At 31.9% G+C, this 27,641-nt stretch overlaps 1 protein-coding gene across 1 annotated transcript in view; it reads right to left on the bottom strand.

Annotated features, from left to right (window-relative positions):
* LOC107453123 (ceramide synthase 1) overlaps positions 1–14,577 on the bottom strand; it is a 34,920-nt gene extending 20,343 nt beyond the window's left edge. The window contains exons 1-2 of the mRNA XM_071178850.2: positions 13,889–14,577; positions 6,565–6,727 (exon numbers count right to left, since the gene is read on the bottom strand). Of these exons, the coding sequence (XP_071034951.2) occupies positions 6,565–6,727; positions 13,889–14,107 (382 nt within the window). The 5' untranslated portion in view covers positions 14,108–14,577. The remainder of the gene's footprint in view (positions 1–6,564; positions 6,728–13,888) is intronic.
* Between the last annotated feature and the right edge of the window lie 13,064 nt (positions 14,578–27,641).

The following is a 27,641-nucleotide window of genomic DNA, read 5'->3' as shown; positions in this document are numbered from 1 at the left end:
AGCAAAAGTATAAGGATTCCCTCTCTGTATGCTTCATTTTTACCACGTGCCTTTTCAGTGTGTAGCCTGCCTTAGAGTTGTGGAGGGTCTCTAGTACGGAATATGAAGTCAGATTTGCAAAATTCATTATGGTTTAATCCAATGTGTCCGCGAAAAAAGATTATATTGATGTTGTCTTAAAAACTTTTATTATAATACATTAATGGTAGGTAAGTACTTTATGGTTGGTGTTTTCTACATTAGGGAACGCTGCAAGCTCGGTACCGCCTAAATTTCCGGGTTACTGTTTCCGTTGTATTTTAAAGCCATTTGACATCATTGTGTTTTGAGATTCTTGCAAACAATGTATTTGATTTCTTATTACTTGTGTTTACAATACTAACAATAATTGTGTTTACAATACTAAACTGATTACACTAACGTAACATGATGCACAACTTGCAACAAGAACAAACAGTAATAAACTTATGGAAAGAGGCCATATCAAGACTGCCAAAAAAAAAACGAGTTATTCAAAATCTAGCAACCATGTCACCTTTTTTAACAATATATCTCTAAATAACTAAAACAAATTTTCACTTCAAACTCATCAGAATTACATAATAACGTTAATATCTTATGAAATACGGCAGATTTGAGCTCAGAAATTATCTAATTTATTTCTTTTATTGAAAACAAAATTATCCGTTTGCAAATATCGCCTCGCAGAATAACATGTAGTAAGCAGCTGCAAACTTTCTAACCGGAACTAGAGCAGACATACAGCTCGAGATTGTTATTGTTTACATTTCTACTGAAAACACCATCCATTTACGTCACATTAGACCTGCATAATGGGCTATTGGCGACGGTCAGTAAAACATCCCTGAGGATGATCCGAAGACATGCCATCGCAATTCTGATCCTCTGCAGAGGGGAGGGCTCCCCTGCTTCGGTAGCCTGACGACCTGCGCGCGAAGTCGAGCACTTTACGGTCAAAAAATTTAACGAGGACCGATACCGCGCACCCTCGGTCCCTACGCAGGCTGATCAAAGAGGTCACCCACCCGCTCAGTGACAGCAGCCAGTGATGCTTGACTTCGGTGTTCTACTGGGAACCGTGTCTTAACGATCAGTCCACTGTGGGACGTAATACATTTATAAATGAGTATCTAAGTCAGAGGTCGCCAAAGTGGTCTACATAGACCCCCAGGGGTCTATTTGACATAAGCGGGGGTCGATCTGAGCCAGGGGGTCGATCCGAACCGGAAGGGTCAATTGGTCGAAGGTTTATCAGTATTTTTCAGATATGTGACAATTAGAAATAAAAGAAGGAGACTTGGAAATATAGACAGGAAATCTTCAAAAATTGAGCGACGTTTTTAAACTGCGTTTTGTTGATTTGGAAAACATTGACATCCCTGATTGGATTATTGTGCCATTTTCTGCTCAAATTGAAAACGTGGACATCAACCTGCAAAATGAGCTTGCTGAATTATTTTGGGGATTTGAAGCAAAGACGCTTTCTAAAAATTTTACTATAAGCAAATTTTGGACAAATATAAATATAATGCAAAAATATGTAAAACTTTACGAAATAGCTCAGCCATTTATGATAGCATTTCCAAGTTCCTATATGGTTGAAGCCGGTTTCAGTCACGTAAATCCAATCTTAACTAAGAACAGAAATAAATTAAATGTGGAGTTTCGAGGGGATTTAAAATTAAAATTGATCAATTTTGAACCCAATATAACGAACCTTGCAAAAAAGAAGAAAAAAAAAATAATAATAAAAAAATAAAAAAAAATACCAGGCATTGATTAAGAAGCAATAAATCCGTAGTTACTTTACTTATTATTTCTACTTACTTATAATTATTTATTATTTCATAAATATTAAGGCATTTATATTTCAACATTAATATATTTTTCATAAAACTATTGTTACACTATGTACTATTACTTTAATAAATGTTCAAAATCATAAAATAAATGTACAAACACGGTATCTAATAGAGTTTTATTTTAATTAGCAGAAAATTACTTTTAAGGGGGTCGATGGAGATTTCGAAAAATTATGTAGGGGTCGATGATCAAAAAAGTTTGGCAACCCCTGATCTAAGTAATTTCAGTTTTCATTTCGGGTTTTTATTGCTATTGAAAAACGAGTTTCTACTGAAATAAATTTAACATTCTTAAGTTTGAATTGTGAAAACAATTGGGAATAGAAATTAAATATTATTTTAGAGAAAATACTGTATGTATTTCAAAATAGCGTGCAGAAAAACATTTACTTATCGCGTATTATATGCCTAACAACCAAGTAATGGTACTTTCGTTTCGTTAAAAATTGATTTTCTTTCTCTTTCTTCTCCGTCAAGGTTGTTTTTCGAAGGCTTCGACGTCATATGAAATAATGCTTTTTTGCGAGTAACTTGCAGTTAGTTATTCATGAGTCATGACTGTTGGGACAAGTTTAGCCTATCTAACACTAGCGATGTCAATGCTTATTCTTAAAATGGCGCCAAACGTCTATGTGTAGAAAAGCCACACTTTCGTGCGGAAAAAAAATAGTTTGTGGCCTATTATTTTTAATATTTACAAGCTTTCCCTAATGCTGCATTATCTGGGATCATAAAAATTTGCAAAAAAGGAGAATAATGCTGTGATTTTAATAATTTTCTTTTAAAGGGAAAAATGTTGCCAAATTGGCGATTCAGAAAAAAAGATTTATAACTTTTAAAATATTTAAGTTATACGACTGTTAAAGGCCCTGATAGTTCTTCACAGCAAGATGAAATAGATAGTTTAAAACCATTATTTGGCTCTAAGTGTAAGGTATAGTGACTTTTTTTTGTTGTTTTATTTAACGAAAGAGCTTCGGAAAAAATGTTAAGTAACTTTGACTATGGAGACCCGATTTCTGTAATATCTTGAAAAAAAGTATGATTTTCCGAAACTGATTTCTATCACAATATGATTTTTGCTGGATACTATAGAACGAGAATCAAAATTATTTCGATTGTTTAGAAGTATTCTGATTGCAGATTTAAAAACTTTCGAATTTTTTGATCTGGAAATAGTTTTTTAATTAAGTTATAAATTGAAACATTCGATCAGCATAAGATATATAGAGTGCAAAAAAAATATAAACACCCTGAATAACCTTTGAAGTAATGATCGGATTTTCACGTCCTAGGACTCAATGTTAATGGTTCTAGAACAGGGGTTATCAACTTACATGAGGCCGGGGGCCACAATTAACAGCACAAATCAAATGGCGGGCCGCAACTTTATCAAAATTTTATGTAGGACTCTTTTATGTTTGAAGGAACATTAAATATTACTGTCAAATTTTTGCCAAGTTGGGCAAAACAAAAGTATTGAATCGCAAATTGAAATAAGAAGAGGATTTTTAAAAATACTTAATTGTTACCGCTAATGTTTCTAAAAAATATTAAATAAATAATAAAAATTCGGGCTACAATAACTTAATGTGCACCTACATATTCAGCAATTAATGTGCAACAGATATCTAATTGTTAAGATATAAAACTTTAAAAAGGTTGGTATTAAAACTTACATAGTACCACACAAAATGTTCAATGAGAAAATTGTGGTTTGTCTGCTGCAACCACCAGAGAATAGATATTTGCATTTAAAATTTACAAATGTGTGTGTAAATATTTTCGTCCAAAATGAGTGGTTTCAAAAAGTTAAATCGGAGAATTTCTTCGAGAAAATTTCTGATACACACAAGCTGAATTATATTCACAAAATACAAAAAAATGAAATAAAAAAGAGCAACATACACGATTATTTTTGTATTTGAATAAATATTTTCTTAGATGCAAAATCCGAGAAATAAATTTTTTTTGCACCATTGGTATGTTAAATTTAACAGAAAGGAAGAAATTAGGTTTCTATTAACGAGAAAAGTATTTTAAACCCATATAGAGTTTTTACGAAAATTGTCCGCAAAAAAATGACAACTAATATATTTTAGTTCGCGGGCCACAAAAAAAGGCTTCGCGGGCCGGATGCGGACCCCCGGGCCGCCAGTTGGAAACCCCTGTTCTAGAAGGTGACTTCAAATATATTGATTAGGTAGCGTAGACGATATTTAAAGTAATGAAATCAGACTTAAAAACGGCGGTCTTTTTTTCCGGCTAATTATGATTTCCGAACTCTAAAGATATTGGCTGTTCTCGCAATCTGGGAAATTTGGTCGTAGTAGCAGCATTTTAAAACTGCAATGCAGCTTTAAAACAGTCATAAATAACAAACATTTTTAAATTCCACAATGTTTCTAAAAAAACAGAAATTGAAATGCATAGTCTTAAAGTCAACATGTGCAAGAAAAATACAATTTATTATACCTATTTATTTACATTTGCTAAAAACAATATTTTAACAAGATTAGTTTTGTTGTTGTTTTTCTTCTTAGTTTGCGATGGTAAAAAAAAGTTTAAGATCAGTCTGTTTTTAACCCTTTGATGCTGATGGGATAGCGGTCCTTTATATAAATATATTTCTTTCTGACACTCTAATTGCAAGTAAAAATATATTTTAATATTTTTTAATTGTAAAATAATCGTCTAATTGTTGCTAAAAAAATCAGTCAGATTATCGTAATTATATTTGTACTAAAATAGGGTCAGGTGTGGTAAAGTGGGTATAAATAAATCAAGCTTTTTTCAAAGAAGGTTCTAAAACCATACCATTAAATTTATTTTAGCGATAATTTTGATGCATTTCATGTACACTGGATTCATATAGATAAAATAAGAGGCATTACTTCTCAATTTTGTTTAATTGTTTATTTACAGTAAGCCATTCAGAAGAACTTGTTTTGATATATTCACTTTACCCAACTGTGGAGTAAAGTGGATATAGTTTCAAAATCACCTATGTTAAATATATTTTTAGAAATAAAAAATATTTTAAGTAACTGTATCTTGATTATATTTCATTGACTAAATGTTAAAAAATAATTAGTTTTCACTTCAGATGCAGTAAATTGCAAAACCCTACTCAATTTCATTAAAAAAGCAAGAAAAGTGTATTAGGTTTAGGTTTAATTGAACTATAAATGAGAGTGTAAAAAGTAATATCTATCGTAGTAATTTGAGTGTTTTTACTACTTACCAGTAGAAATTTTATTAAATTTAACTAGTTTAAGGAAATCGTTTTGTTTTCTATGATCAAACTGCCATATTTAGACAAAAACTTGAGTGAAGGCAAAAACTTGGGCCATCTATATCTTCAAATATGCTCACTAAATTGTACCATTATGCTATTTTGGTAATTTTTTACATTGTATAATATGTCTGTAGCATTGTTGTTCGATCTATCATTCTTCTCTTGAAAAGATAAAATTTTAAATAAATTTTGTTTTTTCAGCGTTAAAATTACTGTAATCAAACAAGTAAATTATTTTTTAGCTATTTCATTATAAAATATAGAGCATTAGATACTTATTAAAGCTAACACAGAAGTAAAAAAGAAATCCCTGTCATACAACACTTAGCTAAGCCTAACCATATATCAACTTTAACCCACCTCAGAAAACAATTCATAATAAATAGAATTTTGACATTTGTACTTAAATTTGTAGAACAGATCTCAATAGAAAAATATGTTCTTTAGAAGTTCCTTTACCAGTTTGAACTAAAATTAATAGTTTTTTTAATAGTTCTTAATAATATTAGAAGAAAGTTCATTAACAGCTTAAACTAATATAATTTATCAGTTGATAATAAACAGATAGTTTATAAAAAATAAATTTTTTATCAGTTTATAAAACTAAAATAAAAATTTTTGCCCCAACCTTAGTAAATGTCTCAAAATGTATTGAATAATTTATCTCAACTTAAAACGAGAAAATAGATGTTTTTTAACATATGCCCATTTTACCCCACCTGACACTATAAAATCCAAAAAAAGTAATTTGAATTTTTTTTAAAATTATTACGTTAAAAATTTTTGCAAATTAGAAAACTTTCAAGGAGGAATAACGGTTTCCTTAAGATTTAAACAACTGCAAGTGAGTGTAAATTTGAAAAAAATATTGTTAAGTAAGCCGTGTCTGAAAGATTTAACCTTTAACATAGAATTTCATAACCATAAATTATTAAAATACTGCTTTTTACTTATTTCGATCTAAATTAATACACATAAAAATATAAAAAAATATGTTTAATAAAAATTATGCGTCAAAGTGTTAACGTAGAAAGAAATCAAAGCAATTTTTCTTTTCTGGTTATATTATGTCATGGACATCAAAGAGCAGTTAAACTCAAGAAAAATTCTCTTTAATAACCTTTAATTTAAATTTTTCCAGCGTTTTTTTTTTTTTATTATTCAGATCGCAGTGTGAAAAAAAGAGAAAGGAAAGGAGAGAGCAATGCAGTTTAGGCAGTATTAGTATAAACGGCATTTAATTTCTATCTATAAAGGGAAGTAAATTTTTTAAAATATAATAATTATAAGTCCAAAACTTAAATATTTAAAAATGCATTCAAGTAAGTTTATGACTATAGTGTAGAAATTCAATAAAATTTGTAAAAAAATGCTTTATCTTACCAGTCCAGACTGAACTTGGTTTTTGGAAAAATTCATGATCACCGCTTAATATAAGAATGTAGCAGTTGACACTCCAAGCTGTCAAGTAATAAAGAAATTTCCAGACACTTTCTGGCATTTTTGATTGATTGGACGGAGTAAGAACATAATGTCGTCCAAGCGGCTAAAATAAAAGAATTTAAACAAAACTTCAATAAAACATAGATTTGAACAAAAACTTCGATAAAACATAGTTATAAATTATTATGCAGAAATCTAGAATTCAGTACTAAATGTCTATTTTTGAATTGTTTGCTTTCCGCTATTTTAATGAATCTTCTTTCATTTCTTCTTAAAATCAAAAACTTTCATTTACAGATCTGTGTAAATATTTAACTATGAAATACTTTTTTTCATTTAAAAGGGAAACAATTACTAAAAAATAAATGTTTGAAATAAAAAAAAAGATCAACTGAGTTATCATTTTATTTTAAATCGAAGTAACATGAATGTAATAACACGCCTTTCAAAATTATGTTATGAAATGTATTCATAATAATTATTAAATTAATAGTATCGAAAACTATTATTTTATTTTAGAGTAACATGAATACTACACGGCTTTCGAAATAATAGTATGAAATGTATTCGTAATAATTAATAAAAAAACTAATAGTATCTAAACTATATTCTTTTTATATTAAAAATCGTAAGGGCCACTGCCGCTGTTTTGGTTGTACAATTGAACTTTAACAAATGGGCTTCTGCGCAAAATCTATTAACTTAGAAACTTGAAAATACTAAGGTGTGTAGAAAAATACACAGGAGTTACGATTAAATAAAAAATTTAAACATTAAATCAATAGTTAGATAATTATTAACTGTTAAACTTGTTGGAAAAGAGTACTACGCGGACCGCTCTACAGAAGAAATGTAGAAATGCAATTACAGAGTTAAAATATGGCATGCTGAAAAGGCATTTTTTGTATAAGAATTTAACACAGAATTTTATTCCAAATTTTAAATTCTTGAAAAGTATTGCTACTTTAAATTCTTTTTAGCGAATTTTTTCTGAAATTTTTTGTTTCGCGTTACGTTAAATTTTATTTTGCACACAAACACTAGCCCTTAAAAACTTGAATTTACCACAGCACGTAGAAAAATGGACAAAATGTTTGGTGTAATGAAAATTGTTTCAATTATTAGTTCGAGAATTATTAATTATTAAAGTTGTTGTAAAAAAAAAATACCAAGCTGGTCGACATACTGCCTGCGTTGAAATGCTATACCTGTAAGTGGCGTAGTGTGGGTATCTCGATCCTGATTGGTTGTTGATACGCGGCATTTGTTTATGTTGGCAGCTGCTCTTTCCATTCTATTGCGAGTAAGGCAAGCGCGTCAAGTTACAATTCTCTTAAGTGACACATTCTATATTCTTACACAAAGATTCTTTCACAAAGATTTCAATTCTTGAATTATATATTTCTTACATAACACAAAGACAGGCATGAAGCCATGTAGAGCATGAACAAGCTAATTATATATCGAAGTTGCCACGGTACACAAAACAAATATATATATCACGGTACCTAACAAAATTAAAACACATTAACAAATAATAAATCTAATTTAAGTAAAAGACGTAGACGAGAAATAATTATATTTCAATAAATTCGATGTCCGATATAGAGCTGTATTTAATTAACTTCAGTTATTTAACACTCTAATTTATATGGACAAGCGTAGCTCAACTTTAACACGCCATTTTGTTTATAAGCGATCAGTTGGGCGGTTTTTTTTTTTAATTTTATCCTTGTCACTCCATATAATAGCACATGTGTCGCTAAAATCAATGATGATACAATTATAATATGTTGCGGGTAAAAAAATTCTGTGTTGCCTAGACTAAATGTATACGATTATCTATTTCGGTTGTAGGCATTGCTCTCCTTTGTTTTCTAATTATTATAAATGGCGAGCCGTGGTAGCTAAGGGGATAGAATGTCCACCTTCCATTAAGGTGAAACGGATTCGAATCCCAACGATGGCAGGTCGATATGAATTCCGCACCCCGATCGCAACGACTACAGTGCTGATGTGAAATATCCTCAGTGGTATACGGATCATGAGTTAGAGTCCCCTTGCCATCAGGCTAACCGTCGTAGGTTCTCGTGGTCTTCCTCTCCATGTAGCGCAAATGCGGGTTAGTTCCATCAAAAAGTCCACCACAAAATCAAATTTCTCCCAATACTTGATCCAGGAGTCTTCTGGATTGGGTTCAAAATTACAAGGATACGGAGTTGAACATTAGTAGTTGTAAACCCAAAAATTGGGTCGGCTGTTCAACGACTGTTATTAAAGAGAAGAAAAAAAACGATCAGTTGGAGTTGACGTCATAGATCAAATGTGTGGATATTCGTGATCTTCTTCTTTCTGAAGTGCAAATACCCAATTAAAGAGTTGCAATTTGACTAGTTAATAGGATAATTTTGAATTACAAAATCAATGAGAGTTTTTTTTTCTTCAGAAAACCAATGAAAGGTTCAATTAAATTCGAATTAAATTAATTAGACGTTATTTAGAATCAATTGGAAGTTCAATTAAATTCAGAAGTCTTAATAAATTTCAGAAGTCAATTTAAATGCTTTTTTTCCTCGCATTTTTTCTCTACAAATAATTAGTCATGCGTTGTTGTAGAAACAGTTTCTCTCTTTTATGATTTTCATTTTATAAATTCGTGCATAACCTGTTGTAGAAAAAATTCCTCTCTCTCGTGATATTCATTTCATGAACTCGTGTATGACCTGATGTCAAAAGTAACAACAAAAAAGGAATAAAAAAAAAGAGATAGATCGATTAGATGTCGCCGATGTAAATCTAAATGTTTACAACGAAATTTTTAAAAATATAAAGACTGAAAAGAGATAAAAGCTATTTCCAATGTGAACTGTTATATAATATAAGGTTATCGTTTACATGGTTAACAAGCAAAATAAAATAATTTCTAAGTTATTACTCTTCTTATTGAGTCGAACATTCTGTATTTCTAAGTTGTTGTTTTTCAATTGCAGCTATTTACTTTTCAAATCCAGGTATTCTTTATTTCATCACGTTTTACATATTGGCAAAATATGCTTACATAAAATTAACTTTTTATCATTTTATAAGGAAAAAAACCAATGATGAATGAGTAGCAACCACGGGGGTGGTGGGGGGAGCGAACAGGAGTTTTTTTATATTTTAAATCAATGTAGCATGTCTGTAAACGGCTTTTTAAATTAATATGAAATAAATTCATACTGATTACACAATCTATGAATGTGTGTGTGTGTCCTTTATAGATAAAGTGTACTTGTTCCATGGATTTAGATGTTCCATGGTGACCGTAATTTCACTATTTTGAGGAACTAATGAGACGAAATTAAATATTTTTGTCTGCTTCTATAAAAAATTCTTTAACTACGATTCTCATTTACTGCTCGTTTATTTTTATAGTATTATTAAACTAAGAAAATTTAGTTTTAATTTGGACAAACTATTACATAATTTTAATCGACGCAGTTTTAAATAAAAAAATAAATAAAAAATATGAATGGGGCGATTAATACTCGAGAGGTAAAAATTTAAAAATACCACCTCTTTGAAGTGCCGAAATACGCAAAAATAGAAAATTTCATTAAGGAGGTCCAATCTATCAATCGCTGTCATACTTAAGCTTCTACGAAGGCAAATGTCCCTCAATACTTAATCCAGGAGTTTCCTTGTCTTCCAGATTGGGTTCAAAACTACAAGGCTATGGAGTTTAACATTAGTAGTCGTAAACGTCTATTATGTTTGAACACTCCTAAATTCTATTTTCTGAGTAACTACTATTGTTAATTTTAAGATTTCACAAAATTTTTTGAGGCCTTCTGGTGTTGCCATGAATCGCCCCCAAGCCTACCTTTTTGAATCCTCTTTTTTTTTTAGAGAGGTCACGTGTGTGCACTTAGAGTCTAGAGTATTCTCCGGATGCCCCCTAACGGGGGCGGGACGGGGTTCAGCTTTGATTAGTAGTCGTAAACCCGAAAGTTCGGTCGGCTGTTGAACAACGGTTATAAAATAAAATTGCAGCTACCTGAGCCTTGGTGGTGCAGGAAATAGAGCGTTCGCCTTCAAATAAAGTGAACCGGGTTGGAATTCCAGCGATTTTTGGTTGATACAAATTCCGCACCTGGCTCGCATCGACCACAATGGTAAACGAATCATGGGTTAGAATCTCCTTGCCTTCAGACAAACCGTGGGAGGTTTTCGTGATATACCTCTCCATGTAACGCAAATACGGGTTAGTTCCATCTTAAAAAGTCCTGCACGAAGGCAAATCTCTCCCAATACTTGATCAAGGAGTTCCTTTGTCTTCTGGATTGGGTTCAAAATTACAAAGCTGTGAAGTCGAACATTAGTAGTCGTAAACCCAAAATTGAGTCGGCTGCTTTTTTCTTTTTGTAACTGAAATTATAATTTGCTTTAATTGCTCAGCATTAAGTTATGAACTCGTGCGGTTAAAACTGAATACAAGCACGTGAGAATCCGATCATTGCATTGAAAGTTATTCTGAGCGTTTTCTCTATTTCGCTCTCTTTTTTTAAATTAAACTTTTGGGTTGTATTATTAATCAAAATTTAGGATAGGTTTTTTAGGGATATTTTTAGTGTCAACTAATTTAAAATAATTGCATCAAAATATTCTATAAATTAAAGAAATAGAACAACATTCATAGACTTTATAAAACAAAGTGATATAAATAAATACCCTTATTTTTAATTCTTGTGCACTTTAATTATTTTTTAAATGTGTATTAACGAAAAAGTACTATTTACAAAAAAATATTTTCTTTCTCTTAGAAAAGTTGATTTGTGTCTTGTTAAAATAATGAAACATAAGTAAGATTAGCAAATTAAAACATTTTTATTCTTTTCATAACGAGCAAATTGATGTTATTAAAATAATTTGCTAACTAACGAATTGAAACAAAAACAGGTGTTAGAAATTTAAATATAACTCCTATTATTATATTCATCGTGTACAAAGATTCAATATTATTACCAGTTCTAACAAAAGGACAATTGGAAATCTAAAATTGGCTAGTTTCCAATAAAATGGCGGGCAATTTTTTCGAAGGAAACCGGTATTAATATATCCTTAGTGAAAATGTTTCATAAAAACACACAATTGTATTCTTTAATTTGTTAAAGATTTGTTTTATTTTTCATCCCACAGTTTGGAAATGGCGTAACATATACATGGAATTTTTCCACTTGAACAGATTCATAAAACTCAGAACTCTAATTTTAATTCACCATTTAAAAGCTTGAATTTAAAAGTTTTTAAGAGCGAAATCCATTAGAAAATTTAAAATGGTGATTAAATAATTTTATGAATTGATCTAAATAGCGCATTCTTTAACTGTGGATCAAACTCAATTATTTATTTACACACACAAAATTTATTAGGAGCACCGAAAAGGAACAATGAATTTTTAATAATTCTTTTTAGTTTTGATATTGTTTCAAGAAAATACACATTAAGAACGATCTTTACGGTACACCCTGTATATTATGCTAAATAATTTGAAATGTAACCAAAGTATAAATATTTAGTCAATGATTAAAGTCAATTATTTATTGTCTCAGATATTCAATTAGATTTAAGAAAATAAACATATAGTGTATCAAAATGTCTTTTTTTTTAAAAAAACGAAGAAAACTAACCATAGGACATTCTAGAGGAAAGAGCATTTTCTGTTCAAGTGGAATTATAAAATATTCAACCCAATACAAATTCAATTCGTGATTTAAAAAACATGATTAAAAGATTTAATCACTCATTATGGAAGGTAATTTTTTAAATGTTCATAGGCCTAATATTTAAAAAAAAACTGAATCGTTGGTTCAGAGTTTATTCATTCAATTAGTAAATTTAATAGTTCCAAAATGCAATAATTCAAATTAGAAAATTTGATAATCCAAAATAATAGTGCTCTGTTAATATTGTCTTGACTAAATGAAAAAGAAAATTAACACAGGAAGGACTCAAACCTTTTGCTGACTGAGGAAATTGAATTAAATTCAAACTCAATACATAATTTTAAATAAATAAAATTATGTTTTAAGTCATTTTTATGTCAGAGTGGAATTTTGAATAACAATTTTCAATAATTTGAATTAATTTCAACGGAAGGACAGTAAAAGATTGAATGAACTAAGTCAATACTATATCTATATAGAAAATGTGCTAAGTACATCAAAGACAGTAGTAGCATATAGTTGTCTAGATCCAAAAAAAAAAAAAAAAAAAAAAAAAAATTGACTGTTGAAATAATATTTTGGAAACATAGATTTTTCCCTCACTTTTGAGCTTAAGAAACAATCTTCGATCTAAAATAAATATGTAAGCTAACTATTAACTTGATTTAAAAACGCATGGTTTTAAAAATTAACAACTTATTGTAATATATTCTTAATATTTTGACTAAACAAAAGGAAACTTAACAGTGAGAAGAACCTTTAAGGCGTAAAATTTTTCTACTCGCTTAGACTTAAAAATCTATAATCTCTATTCATCGATGATTTTTTTGCAAAACAGGATTTTATAATACTTTAAGAAATTCATAATCAAATAAGAATAAATGAATAACAAATATTTAATAACTTAAATTGATGCGTTAAGCACATCAATGTCATTAATTACGTATCAAATAAAAAACATTAACAAAGGAAATAAAATTTGTGAAGCATAGATTGTTCTTTCATTGTCAAGTTCAAAAATCTATTCTATCCGAAATGAATGCGTAAGTTAAAATTTACGTAATTTGTGAGACATTGTCTTATACAATTAGTATTTATTGTGATTATCTTTTCTAAGAAAAAAGAAAGAACCTTTTTAATTGGACGTAAAATTTTTCCACTCATGTATACTTAACCTATCAGCTTTATTCGAAAGCAATAATTAATTTGCAAAACATAAATTTTTAATGCTTAAAAAAATTCTTTAATAATCAAATAAGAATAAATGAATACATGGTTTTTAACAAATAATATTTAATAATTTAAACTGAATGAAAGAAAAGGACAATACTAGTAATACATAATTCCATGGCCAAATGCAATCATTAATTTACACTAGAATTAGTGAGCCCGCCAACAATAAATAATCGGGGCGACAACTTTTTTTTCTGTTATTCATTTGAGGTGATCAATTCATTCCATAAACGATGCAATGATCACATGACTAACATTTTTAAAACAACAAAACTAGCCTTTAGTTATTTTAGAAACAAAAACATTAATATAAAGCTATTACATACCTTCGAAATCCTTTCTGTAATTACCTTCCTCAAAAAAGTCCATCCTATAGCAGAAACAATAACGAAAAGAATATCCGCTGGAGTGAAATTGTAAACAGGTTGCGCAACAGGTTTGGAATTAAAGCCGACATTTTCCTGGAAGCGTTTCTTCAGATATTCTTGCACAGCTGTGAATAGTTCCAAATACGTTGGAAATTCTTCCCACTCCCCTGTACTCATGATTCGCAAGAAATTATACAAAATGGAACGATGTGTAACAGGAGAATGAAAACAATTGTCGTCATATCACAACGAGCTTATCTTTTCTACTTGTGATTCAACGGCTTATCTTTACCTTAATGATATATTAAAAAAAATGTGTTGTCGATTTAGGATGACTCAAAAAAAAAAGAGAAGAAAAAATTACTTCCCCTGTCTATTTTTGAATAATTTTTAGAGACCACGATTTCAAATATTAATGGGTTTATATATTTAGGCGTGTCTTCTGACAATTTTGTGTTTTTATGGCTTGCTTGTAAATGCTGAGATTTTTCAGGATTATCGGGGTAAAAATATGATTTCTTCTCCATAGTTCTCTATCTTGCCGGCCAGGTGGCCGAGTGGTTAGCGTGCCTGATTACGAAGTCAATGCCTGCGGGTTCGAATTCCGCTCTAGGCATGGATGTTTCCCTGTGTGTGTTGTTCTCTATTGTGTGATGTGTAATTGTGGCCCACCCTATAAAACGGGTATTTGTGGCGTGGATAATGTTGCTCGCCTCCGTGACTTAGGTTCACAAGTGCCCACTGGGTAACGTTAACCCTTTCGCACCGACTGTCACATAAACGTGCGAGCAAAAAACGCACTCACTTCCCGGCAGACACACCGGTGTGCCAGAGCATTTTCTCGTTCATCCCCGGCCGTCACTAATTTGTGCCAGTGTCTTGGAACGTTTTAAAAAATACAATTTCTGCCAGAAGATGGCATTGTATGTCCATATGGTTTCAGATACGTGCAGATTTGACCTTCTACTTAAAATGAGAGTAGTATGACTCACATACACGTGGTTTTTAGGCGGAAGGAATGGAGCAGAAAAAAAAATGTTTTATGACGGCCCTTTAAATTCGCACGAGGTATTTGTTTGCAGTAAGCAGGGGAGGTTGTTTTTTTTTCGCTACAGCATTGGGTATTTCGATTTGCGGTCCAGTTTTTAGTGCAATATTAGTGTTTTCAAATTGTTCATACGAAAAAAGAATTTTAAGTCATATTTAGTTTTCAGATATATAATGTTAAAAGTTATTAAATGGTAAGTACACAATGAAAATAAAATGTGTAAAATATACATTTAAGCAAGAAATAACTTAAGTAAATAAAGTATCTATAGAAATATATTTAAAGCATATGCCATATAAATACTCTACAGAATATTATTAAACAACGCGTTGATATTTCGGTAGTTTCATGGATTTAGGCTTAACAGCAAAAAACCCTCCGGCCCAGGACAGACACTCGCGAGCGAGACTGCGGGCCTCAACGATACGCGCGTTTGTGCTTCCCTTCACGAAAGGGTTAAATAAGTAATACTTCCGGCATCTTTCTAGGTCAAGAACGAAAGTTCAATACCTGCCGTTAAAAATTTTTTTTTAAAAAAGTTCTCTATCTTATTCCTTTGTCTACTCTAGTTATTAGTTGGGCCGTAAAAGCTCAGTGAATCGGACTCCGATCCGGAGGGTCCAGAGTTCGATCCTCGACTCCGCTGAAACCCACCGAGTACATGTGATATACGTGCTCATAAAAATCTATGGCATCGAAATTCCGGTGATCGGTCATTTAGCAGTACCGTGGGTACAGGGATCTGGAGAAAATTTCCTTCCCCTCCAAATCTATGTCGAAATTAAGGAAATGGCCACACAAATGAGATCCCCTCTGCAGAGAATCAAAATTGTGATGACATGTCCTCGAATCATCCTCAGGGATGTTTCCCAGACCGTTTCCAGTAGCTAATTGTGCAGCTTTAGTGAGACGTAAATAAACTACTTACCAGTTATTAATTAAATAAAGTTTTGCATTAATAAATTTTTAAGTAGCACAAATAGTTGAGATTGGGAAATAATGGATTCAAACTTTTGTTCGATCAAAGATCTGACTTGTAAATGTCAAAAAAGGGATCTTCCTGGTCGTGCGATCTTGTTGTTCTAACTTGAGCTCTATAATGTAGAGGTAGCGGGTTCAAATATTGCCGTACTTTGTCGTGCTTTTCTCTTGCCTATGCTATCTACTCTTCAACTTGACACGGCCTTACAAGTCGAGCTTTGCAATGAGTACACAGACCTGTATATGTGTTTGTAACAATTAAATAAAAGATTAATTTTGCAATTAAATACTGTCAAAGCGGAATGCCTTTTCGTTGACACAGTATACAAGTTAAGAGATCAAGAAGTTCGTCGCAATCTAGGACTAAAAAAGAAATTCAAATTATAACCAATTTGTTATTTGCTTTAAAATGCTAATATGAGGTTCATTAGTGACATTGGGACTCGAATATACGACCCTCTTTGTATCAATACAGTGCCTTAAGTATTTAGTTGTAATTGGAGAATAATGAGTTTCACAGAAATCAACTATTGAAAATCAGTGAAAATATGCTAAACAGTGGGTCCACCCTGGCCGGATTACCGTAACTGGGATGAAGTACTGTTCCGCCAAATGCCATGTAGCGTAGAAGTAATGGGCTCGAAGAATATCACAAGGATTAGCGGGTAGAACTGAGTGTAACTTAATAATGTTCTTCGGTAACTTGACATGGGATTATAAGCCGGTCTTGGGAGCACGCAATCCAATATGTGTATGAAAAATAAATCAAGGAAAATAATAAATTAAAAGATAAATATAATAATTAAGAAATAAACATTAAAATGAACTAAATTGACTGATCGTTAAGGCACGGTTCCCAGCAGATCACCGAAGTCAAGCATCACTGGCTGCGGTCAGTGTGCGGGTGGGTGAAAACTTGAATCTGTCTGCGTAGGGACCGAGGGTGTGCGGTATTGATCCTCTTTAAACTGTTCTACCGTAAAGTGCTCGAATTCGCGTGCAGGTCGTCGGGCTACCAAAGCGAGGGTGCCACCCCCTCTGCTGAAGATAGAAATTGGCATGTCTTCGGATCATCCTCAGGGATGTTTCCCGGACTGTCGCCAATAGCCCATTGTGCAGCTCTAGTGCAACGTAAATGAACTACAACAACAATAACACTGCTACCAAAACTTTGTTGTAGTTACTTTACGTCGCACTAGAGTTGCACAATGGGCTATTGGCGACGGTCTGGGAAACATCCCTGAGGATGATCCGAAGACAAGCCATCGCAATTTTGATTCTCTGCAGAGGGGATGGCACCCCTGCTTCGGTAGCCCAACGACCTGCACGCGAAGTCGAGCACTTTACGGTAGAACAGTTTAACGAGGACCAATACCGCACACCCTCGGTCCCTACGCCCTCTGATTCAAGTGGTCACCCACCCGCACACTGACAGCAGCCAGTGATGCTTGACTTCGGTGATCTGCTGGGAGCCGTGTCTTAACGATTAGTCCACTGCGGGACTACCAAAACTTAGAGCGAGAACAATTTCGCGAGAATTCATTTACAGCAAAATGCGTCGTTCTATAGATTTTTCTCGAACTAAGATCGTCACGGCGTTAGAACATCGCTATAAAATGATTTTTTGTTTATACGTACCATATGTGCAAAATATATTCTGCTTTTTATGCGTAACAAAAAGATAGATAAACGGATTGGAAAAAATCTAAAATCAGAGGATAAGCTAAAGTATTTGACCAATCGGTTTTCAGTTTTTGTGTACTTCGCAAGGCTCTAGTTATTTTTTTATTATTATATTTATTCAGTGATTCAAATTTCATTATCTATCTTTATTCATTTTTTGTGTGATTACACCTTTGTAAATTAATACAAAACTCTTAAAATGGGAAAGGTTTACACTATGATCAAGCCTTTTAACACATATTTGTTAAATATTTTCACTTCTAAAAACATCAAAGTTGGTGAACTAATGTTATCGTTTATAGACTGTTTGCATTTGAATACAAGTTGGCTAAGGTTTGCTGTTATATTCAGCTCTGCCATGTATTTACTGAAAAGCTCTGCTTTAAAATATGCATGCATCTTTCTAGTTGAGTAATAAGGATATATTTATATTTTAGTTCCAAGTCTCTTTAAACTGCTTTAAATAATTTTATAACATATAATTTCTATTCACTTTGGTTCTAGCACAGTTTGGATTAGTCTATATTTTCAGTGTACTGAGCGTATGTTTGATTTCCAAACTAATTTTATTTCAAGAATTAGTGTATAATATGCATTCTGAATTAAGGATTCTTACTTTATATTATCTCGTAAAAATTACTTTTGACTCATTCTTATGTGTATCTTATCTTATTGTAATTACAAAGATTTAATAACTTTACTCATTCCTATGTGTGTCGTGTCCTATTGTAACTATAAAGATTTAATTATAAATATTTAATAACTTTACGCATCCTTATGTGTATCTCATATCATTGTAATTAAAGATTTAATTATAAAGATTAAATAACTTCACTCATTCATATGTGTACCTTTTTTTATAACAATTATAAAGATTTGTGTTATTGAATACCAGAAAAAGTGCTAGCTACTTAACACAGAATAGTGCCAGGTACATTTTTGTTGTTTCACTAGGCCAGGAACTATGCGGTTCTACACCACTTAGGTTCAAAGTAGTTACACCATTTTTGGTGTTAAGATACACTTATTTTATTGTTGTTGTTACTAATGTCACTTGCCATTGTTAGCAAGCCTGCCGTGGGAATTCAAGTGGTATTAGGGCAAAGGGTGGGTTTCTCATTTTTCAGTGATATAAATATTAATATGATATTATACATACTATACAGCTTTAATTACATCTTATATTATCTAACAAATGGATGTAAGGTATGGATGAATTTTTTTTTTTTTTAAGTTTCGAATAATTAAATTTGTTTTTGATTCTAATGCCACTTGTCAATTACCAGCAAGTCTGCTTGATTAACCCAAGCGAATTTAAGGCAGAAGGTGCATTTATTGTTTTTAGTGGCGCCATCTATGGCCGAAAATAAGACTTCAGCCACACTAGTCTTAGTCCGTTATACATGTAGAACCCTTTCATAATTCAGTCATTCAGCCAAAGATCGTAATTTTGACCTGAACCAGAGAGCGATTAATCTTCAATTCAGTACTCCCAGACGGATTGATTTGCTATGGGATCGGTCATCATTTACTACACGGAGATTCTTCGGCCAGCGGGATTCAAATGCGCCTGATCTCAAGATGCGGTTCTGGCACACGTGCTAAAAAGAAACATGTTTCTTTCCAATTTCAGTGTGAAGGTACTTTCAATCACTTGCAACAGGCTCATTGTTGCCCTGAAGCCACCATTTAAGGTGGCTTCACTGAAGGTGCCACTTAAGGTGCTCACTGAAGCCACCAAAGGTGGCTTCACACCGAACGCAAGAGCGATGCGAAACACGATTTCGCTTCTTTGTTGCAGTATGTCTGTTGCAAGTGGTCCCGCAGTGGACTGATCGTTAAGACCCGGTTCCCAGCAGATCACCGAAGTCAAGCATCACTGGCTGCGGTCAGTGTGCGGGTGGGTAACCACTTGGATCAGTCTGCGTAGGGACCGAACCGAGGGTGTGTGGTATTGGTCCTCGTTAAACTGTTCTACCGTAGAGTGCTCGACTTCGAGTGCAGGTCGTTGGGCTACCGAAGCAGGGGAGCCATCCCCTGCGCAGAGGATCAAAATTGTGATGGCTTGTTTTCGGATCATCCTCAGGGATGTTTCCCAGACCTTCGCCAATAGCCCATTGTGCAGCTCTAGTGCGACGAAAATTAACTACAACAACAACAACAACTGTTGCAAGTGATTGGAAGTACCCTCACACCCCATGCGACAACAAACCTGTTTCCTGGCTAGCATATGCGAACTTTTCAGTATCTTGTTTTTGTTTCATAGCTCATTTTATCGTTATTTTTTTGTATTTATATTATTATTTTTATTTATATAATTTTTATTCTTATTTTATTTCTCACATTTATATTATTTTTTATTTTTATATTACTTTATGATTTCAATACAAGATTCCTCATAAATTTCCGAAAAAAAACTTTGCGTCACATACTTACGAATATTTTATCAATAATTTATACAAAATTATTTATTTATTTTTTAAACTTTTGTCTTATAATTTTGCCCACTAATTTCTAAGTCTTAACTAATCTTTTTATGGAAAGAAAATGCATTTTTTCTGTATAATTGTTTCCGGTTATAACAGGTATTTTTATTTCGTTAAATAAACTAAATTAATGGAATATTAAGAATAAAGTAAAAATAAATTAATGGAATATTAAGAATAAAGTAAAAATAAATTAATGGAATATTAAATAATGCCAATAAAAAAAAGTTTGGAAAAATGAAAAACAGAAATTATTTTATTATCAAAAGTCCTGTTAGGAAAAATATTTTTTTCAAAACATTGTTGTGAACAATATTTTAAATGTTACAAATATATCAAGTTTGCAACTTAACATTTTACTTAGAATAAGAAGGATTTCATTTCCATACATAAATGCCTCAATATACACTGGTTATCATAAATTAAGGAAAATTCACAAAAATCGCGATAACTCAAGAAATTACACATGGAATTTTATGAAACTTACCCACAATATACAACACATAGTAAGGTATTAAACAACATAAAAAGAAATTATCAGACATTAATAGTAGTATAGAAATTAGCACATGTATAAAATAAACAAATTGGAAGTATCGGTTTGCAATAGAAAAAGTACCTTTAATATGGAATATGATTGCCTCTAGAAGCAATACAGCACAAACAGCGATGTGTGATGCTTTCAATTATGCGGTCTATCAGTTCAATAGGAAGTGAGAGCCATTGCTCTTGTAAAGCAGTTGCAAGCGTGGCAAGGGTCTGAGGGGGCGGATTGATGGCAGATACACGCCTCCCTAGAGCATCCCAAACGTGCTCGATAGGATTCAAGTCCGGGGATCGAGCTGGCCACTCCATGCGAGTAATTGTTTCCTGTTGAAGATAATCATCAACAATGCGAGCTCTGTGTGGTCTTGCATTATCGTCCTGTAACAGGAAGCAATCACCAATTGCCCCGGCATATGGGCGCACATAAGCATCAAGGATGTTGTCTCGATAAACCTGAGCATTCACGGTTCCCCTTGGAAAGACATGGAGGTATGTGCGCCCTCCTAAGGATATGCCTCCCCAAACACAGACACTGCCTCTTCCGTATGCATCTCTTTCACGGATGTTTGATGGATGATAACGGGTCCCAGGTTCTCTCCATATCAAATAACGTCTACTGTCACTTTCTAGACTAAACCTGGACTCATCCGTAAAGAGAACAGGCCTCCATTGATCTGACGTCCAGTGGACATGTTGTCGGGCCCACTGCAAACGGTCTCTCCTATGGCGTGATGTGAGCGGCACGCAAATGGCTGGTCGTCTCGCATACAGACCACCTTCGTGGAGCCTTCTGCGCACAGTTGACGTTGACACCAACCTTCCGGTGGCTGCAGCAAGAGAGGATCTAAGATGTGTCGGAGTAGCGGTTCTATTCCTGCGTGCACTTAATGTCAAATATCGGTCATCGGCACTGGTCGTAACAGTTGGCCGTCCTTGACTGAACCTCCTAGATGCCGAATCTGTGGTTTGAAATTGCCTCCAAAGTCTATGAACCACAGATGGACTCACATTTAGCCATCTGGCCACTTCTGATTGACTCTGCCCTGCCTCTAGTCTCCCGATGGCTCTCCATCGTAGTTCTTCAGGCAAATGATGCCTAGAGGTCATTATTACGAATTGGCTATCTCAGATTTTCAATGTCGCAATCACAGTAAAATTTGTGTGCTTTCTCTCAAACTTGGACTTTTATGCTCCAGGCAGATGACGTAAGCCGAGTGCAGCGCCACTAATTTGCATATTGCAATTTTACTCAGCTACTCTTAGTGGACAACATATGCAAATTTTGCACGGTTTGGCTTACTTTTGAAAGAGTTATCGCTATTTTTGTGATTTTTCCTTAATTTATGATAACCAGTGTAGTTTTTCCTTACATTCGCAAGTTGATAGGAATTTATGAGATTAATATTTCACTCTAGTTACCCTTTGCAATATGACCATATGAGATACTATTTTATGAGAAGTACATGAATATGTGGGTATTTTTCTTTTTTCATTTATGCTTTACTTTTGCATAAAATTACATTTTCCAAAAATTATTAAAAAAAAAAAATTGAAAAAAAAAAAAGGATTACTTCTTACATCACGTTTCAAATATGCTAGACCTCTTTTTCTTGCTGAATGGTACTATCAGTCTGACATAACCACTGGTAGCTGTATTTTATAACACTCCAAATAAAAATTTCTGGAAGATTGGTTACGGAAACTCTACTATAGACACATGAAGCCTATAGCATAACAGAGAAATAAAATAAAAATTTTATTAGTAATTTCCGTTCTTGAATCTGGTTCATTCACTTAATTGGTGGAAAATTCCAAATATGTTCCAAATCTTCCTTGATTTTTTTTAACTCTCGAAAGTTTCTCAGAGCAATGAAATCAAATTATTATTTTTATTTCTATGAAAATATTTAAATAGAAAAAAAAAGGTTTTTTTTTTTCATCATTTCTCTAGACACCCAATTTCATCCGATCATGATGAGCAATGCCGAGTTTTTGCATACTTCCATAGAATAACCAATTTACACTTTTAAAAAAAACAGCTCTTTTTAAGTTCTTTAAAAATGTTTTATTTTTTAAGCTAAAGATCGATCTGATTTCATGCAAATAAAAATTTAAGCAATTCTGTTTATGAAGTTGATTGTGAAAAGAAAATTTAAGGACCCGGTTTTGTGCAACATTGCCGTATTTATAAAATTTTCTATGATCAAAATATCATACGAAATTTCGCAAAACTTTTAATACAAAAGTTTAATTTTTGTAATAATTCACCATTAATAGTTCCTTCATTGGCCAAGAGTAGTACAGAATTTAAAATAATTTTTGTTATAACTACAGTCTCAATAAATTGAAAAAATTTGCCTTTTCCTTTTCATCGTTAGCTTTACATTTCTTTATGAAACATAATTTTACGAAAATCTTTTCTAATAAAACAAATGCTCTAATTTTTAATAATAACTACTTTTTAATAGCAAATAAAAAATAAAATTTGTTTTTCAAGAAAAAATACATAATTAAAAATAATTAAACAAAAAAAATAATAATTAAAAAATACTTTAATTAATCAAAAAATTAATTAAAAAATACTGTTTTCTCATCTTTTAGCAACGTTCAATAGCCGCCACCCTTTGCTTATTTCTCTGAACATTGTATTTTAATTTTTTAATGATTTCAAGAGTAACGCTTTAAGTTTTTATTCATGGTTTAATAAAATCAATTTAAATTTATCTTAACTAGCACAAAAAAAAAATAATTTTTAACCGCTTGATACTTATTTCAATGTCAAGTTATGTTCTAGCAAAATTCATATATGATTCTATGTTTAATTGACTATTAATAGTTATTTTACTACCACTTGAGAATGTCTGCAATGAAAAGCAAAAAAAAAAAAAAAATAAAAAAAAAATAGGTAAACAGATACGCATTTAAATACATATTCTGTTCACTTGTGCATGAACAATTAAAAATGTGCAAAATAAACTAAAGATTAATGCTATTACTTCTTCGCAATTAATTCAAAATAATTTTAGAGAATTAAATAAAGAAAAGTATCTATTCAATGCATTTTTCATAATTAACGAAACGTACTAAAATAACTTAAACCTAAGTGGTATTAATCCCACTATAGAATTTTAAATATTTATCTTAAGAAATTTATGAAGTTAGAAACACTGTCTCTAAATTAAGAACTATCAATAAATATTTTTAAAAATTTTCAATCAATGTTTTTTAAAATTTATATTATGTATCTAAAAAATTTCAACTAAGATTTATTTAAATGAAAACATTTAAAATACATTTTTTTAATAAAAATGACTTTGAATGATGTTAACATTAAAATGATACGTGATTTCATCATATTTTACCTTTGAGATCAGAAATATATACGAGTCGGATTAAATCTCTGAGTCTGCAACAGCGACGAAAATTGAACCCCAACCAATTCTTCAAACCAGTGTGATGGCGATCGCTGGTTGTTGCAACAGTGGCAGGAAGAAAGAAGTGCGCATGCGTTAAGTCATTGCAACATGCGATTTGATGCTTTTGAAGTCGGTATGAAGGATTCTTAACAAAGAAGCCAAATCGCATTTCGCATCGCCGTTTCGTTTGGTATGAGGCTGTCTATAGGGTACTCAAAATGCGTAATTTATTTTTTAAAAAAAGCATTTTTATTTTTTTTCTTTGTAATTGAAGAAGGTAAATCGGTAAATTCAATATGTTGAAATACACCCAAAACATAATCAAACTTAAGACTCTAAGAATCAAACTTAATTAAATATGTAAAATGTCACAGATTCTAAAGTAAAAGGTTCTGTTTCATTCAGCTTTCAGCGTAGAAGTCATAATAATTCTAGAGGCAAATTTGTTTCTATTTTTAGCAAGGCGTTTCAAAAATAGTTTTGTTTTTAAACTTTTGATTCTTACGTTTTGTATCTAATGCTCCCGATGTACAAGTTTTTAAAGAAAGTATTACTTTGGTTTTTTCAACTTTGATAAAATTTCACAACTATTCAATAAGTTAAAGTGCGCTAAACTAGCTAAGAATCAAATTTATTCTAACCTGTAATTTTCCACCGTCACTAAAATAAATAGGTTCTTTTTCTCTCATAGACTTCAACGCATCTCACGATAAATCCAGAGGCAAATTTGTTTCCGTTTTTTAACGCATTGTTTCGGCAATAAATCTGAAATTTTGTTTCTTAAATATCTTTATTTCTTCGGATTTTCTTTATTCTTAAGCTGTAAAGGAAAGCAATTTTTTCCAATTTTATTGCAGGAGAAGTATGCAATAAGTTAATGTGCACTAAAAACAGCTAAGAATTAAAGTTCTTCTAATTTGTAACATGCCGCAAGCACTAACATAAACATTTACCTCATAGCCTTTATTAGACTTTATAAAAAATCAAGGTTTTTTTTTTTCAATTTTAACGCATCTTTTCAACGATAAATCGCAAGTTTTATAAGAATGATATTTCTTCAGGATATGCCGATTCTCAAGTTGTTAAAGAAACCAATTTTTTTACGTTAATTGCAGAAGAAGTATGCAATAAGTTAATGTGCACCCAAAACAGCTGAGAATCAAACTTCTTTTAATTTGTAACATGCCGCAAGCACTAAAACAAACAGGTTCCATTTCACTCATAGCTTTCAACAGAGAACAACGTGGCAAATCCAGAGGCAAATTCGTTCCAGTTTTTAACAAAATATCACGATAATATATATGAAATTTCGCTTTTATGTGATTCATTTCCTCGGGTACTCTTGATGCACAAGCAATTAAAGAAACTAATAATGTTCCATTGATAGAAACTGTAAGAACAGTCTCGATAATTGCCACTTTTCCAGGTAAGAATTTAGTTTCGTCTAAAACTACCACTAAAGCTGTGAACAGACCAGTAAAAAAATTTAACATTATCAGGAAGATAGGGATTTTGATGCAGTTGTTCAAAGCTTCACAACAATTAATTATCGATTGGTATTTTCGAATGTTCTCATACATGCTACCATGAAGGTGACATTCTTGTATGATTTTACCTTGATATTTCAATGCCAGGCTTAGATCGTAGGTAATGAGAGAAAATATCAGCTGGCATATTGCAGGAATGAAATACCTCCCGGTAAAATACATTGTCATGAATATAAATACTAAAGCACGTTCCAAATATTTATTTAAAAAAATATCTTTCCTCCCCAAAAACCAGAAGGCAATGTAATCTCTTTGTTTTGAGGGCGTTAGAGCCATTTCGATATTCATAGGTAAAGTAAACCAAACTGGTGTCAATGTAATAAAAACAACCAAAATATTGATTATAAAGCTATCCTTTATCTTAAAGATTCGTTTTATTTCTGACAGTTTTATTAAGAATTTATAAAAATGCCTGGATGTGATTCGCATATAGTGCCAAGCTGTTATAGATAACGTAGCACAGAATAGCCCAACTATATTTACTTTCCTAGACAAAGTATTTACACCATTTGGCATTTGAGAAATCATTGTGTAGATATATATTACGTGTATGCACATACTGTTAAACGTAAACAACTCTTTGAAATAATTCCAAACACTTGAAACATTCGACCGTCTATGGGCAAAGTTCCAATCGAAACCAATTAATGGCAAAACAGTAATCATAATATTTTTCTTTTCCAATGACCAAGAACGATTAACGTGGTTGTTTGTGGAAGTAAAAACTAAATTTTCTTTGACATTGAAACGCTGCATGGCTTCAAGTATATATGAAATTTGAAAGCTAAACATTATAGGCTACTGTACACGTTATAAAAACTTTCATACTATAATCTTCATACTTTTACACAGCAATAAAATCTTCATACTATAATCTTCATATTCTCATGCAGCAATAAAAATCTTCATACAACTGCACCTTCTTTGACTGCCTGAGACCGTTTTAAATCAATAACCTATTTAATTAGCACAATAACATTTGGGAAGTGACAGATGGGAATATCAGCGTAACTGAAATGTATTTTCTGCATTAATTGATTGATTCATTACATTAGATAATACATATAATCAATATTAACTTTTTCTATTCATTTGTTCCTTAATAGGTACATAAACGTTTTTGACGTTATTTTAATTTAAGTTTCTTTACAAAGAAAAAAACAGTTTGATTAACGTAGATAAAGCAGAGCGTGACAATTATTTTTCGTGCAGATTATCGTGCTAGTTCAGGGAGTGAGAAAACAAATATTTTAAGCATTTAAAACATTATTGAAATTATTTGATGCCATAGTGCGTGCAAGGAAAACATAGACCGAATGTAAACAAATGGGTTAGCAGAATCTTGATAAGTTTTGCCACATTTGGGAATTTTCACTGCATTTTTTATTTTAACAGAATTATGCTAAAAATGAATAACAATTTAAAATAATTTCTTTCCCCGATTTTTTTTTCTGACTCATTTTTACAAGACTTTTCTTATCCATCGTTATGTGAGTCATAACGAATAAATTACATAAAAAAATATAGCAATATTCGCCGCCAGCTTAGCGCCACGCTAACCAGCCAAACACTAGATTGTAGCCGCCAAATGACGTATTTTTTATTTACATCTATATTTTGTTGTATAACCGTCGTTGAAAACCCGACCCAATTTCGGGTTTACGACTACTAATGTTCAACTCCGTAGCCTTGTTATTTTGAACCTAATCCAACAAAACTTTATCAACTAAATTTGTTTCTTCTAATGCTTTTACATTTTTAATATTTAAATTTTTTTGTTTCTTAGTCCTATTATTTATTTTATGAATCCAATTAATAGTTTAATTAATCATACTGCTCAATTTATATATAATATTATTAAACTTATCATTCTTATTATTATTGACGACTTTTATACTCTTCAGTTTTATACCTTGCCCTAATTTTTAATCATGTTACCTATTTTTTTTTAATGGCCGGCACTTGGGGATTGTCCCATTGGCCACAGAAATGCCAGAACTGCTA

Source organism: Parasteatoda tepidariorum, chromosome 6 (assembly GCF_982258835.1).
Source record: "Parasteatoda tepidariorum strain Cologne lab strain chromosome 6, Ptep-v5.0, whole genome shotgun sequence".
Taxonomy (NCBI): domain Eukaryota; kingdom Metazoa; phylum Arthropoda; class Arachnida; order Araneae; family Theridiidae; genus Parasteatoda; species Parasteatoda tepidariorum.
Note: the sequence above shows the minus strand (reverse complement) of the source record. Positions and strands in the feature narration are given on the sequence as shown.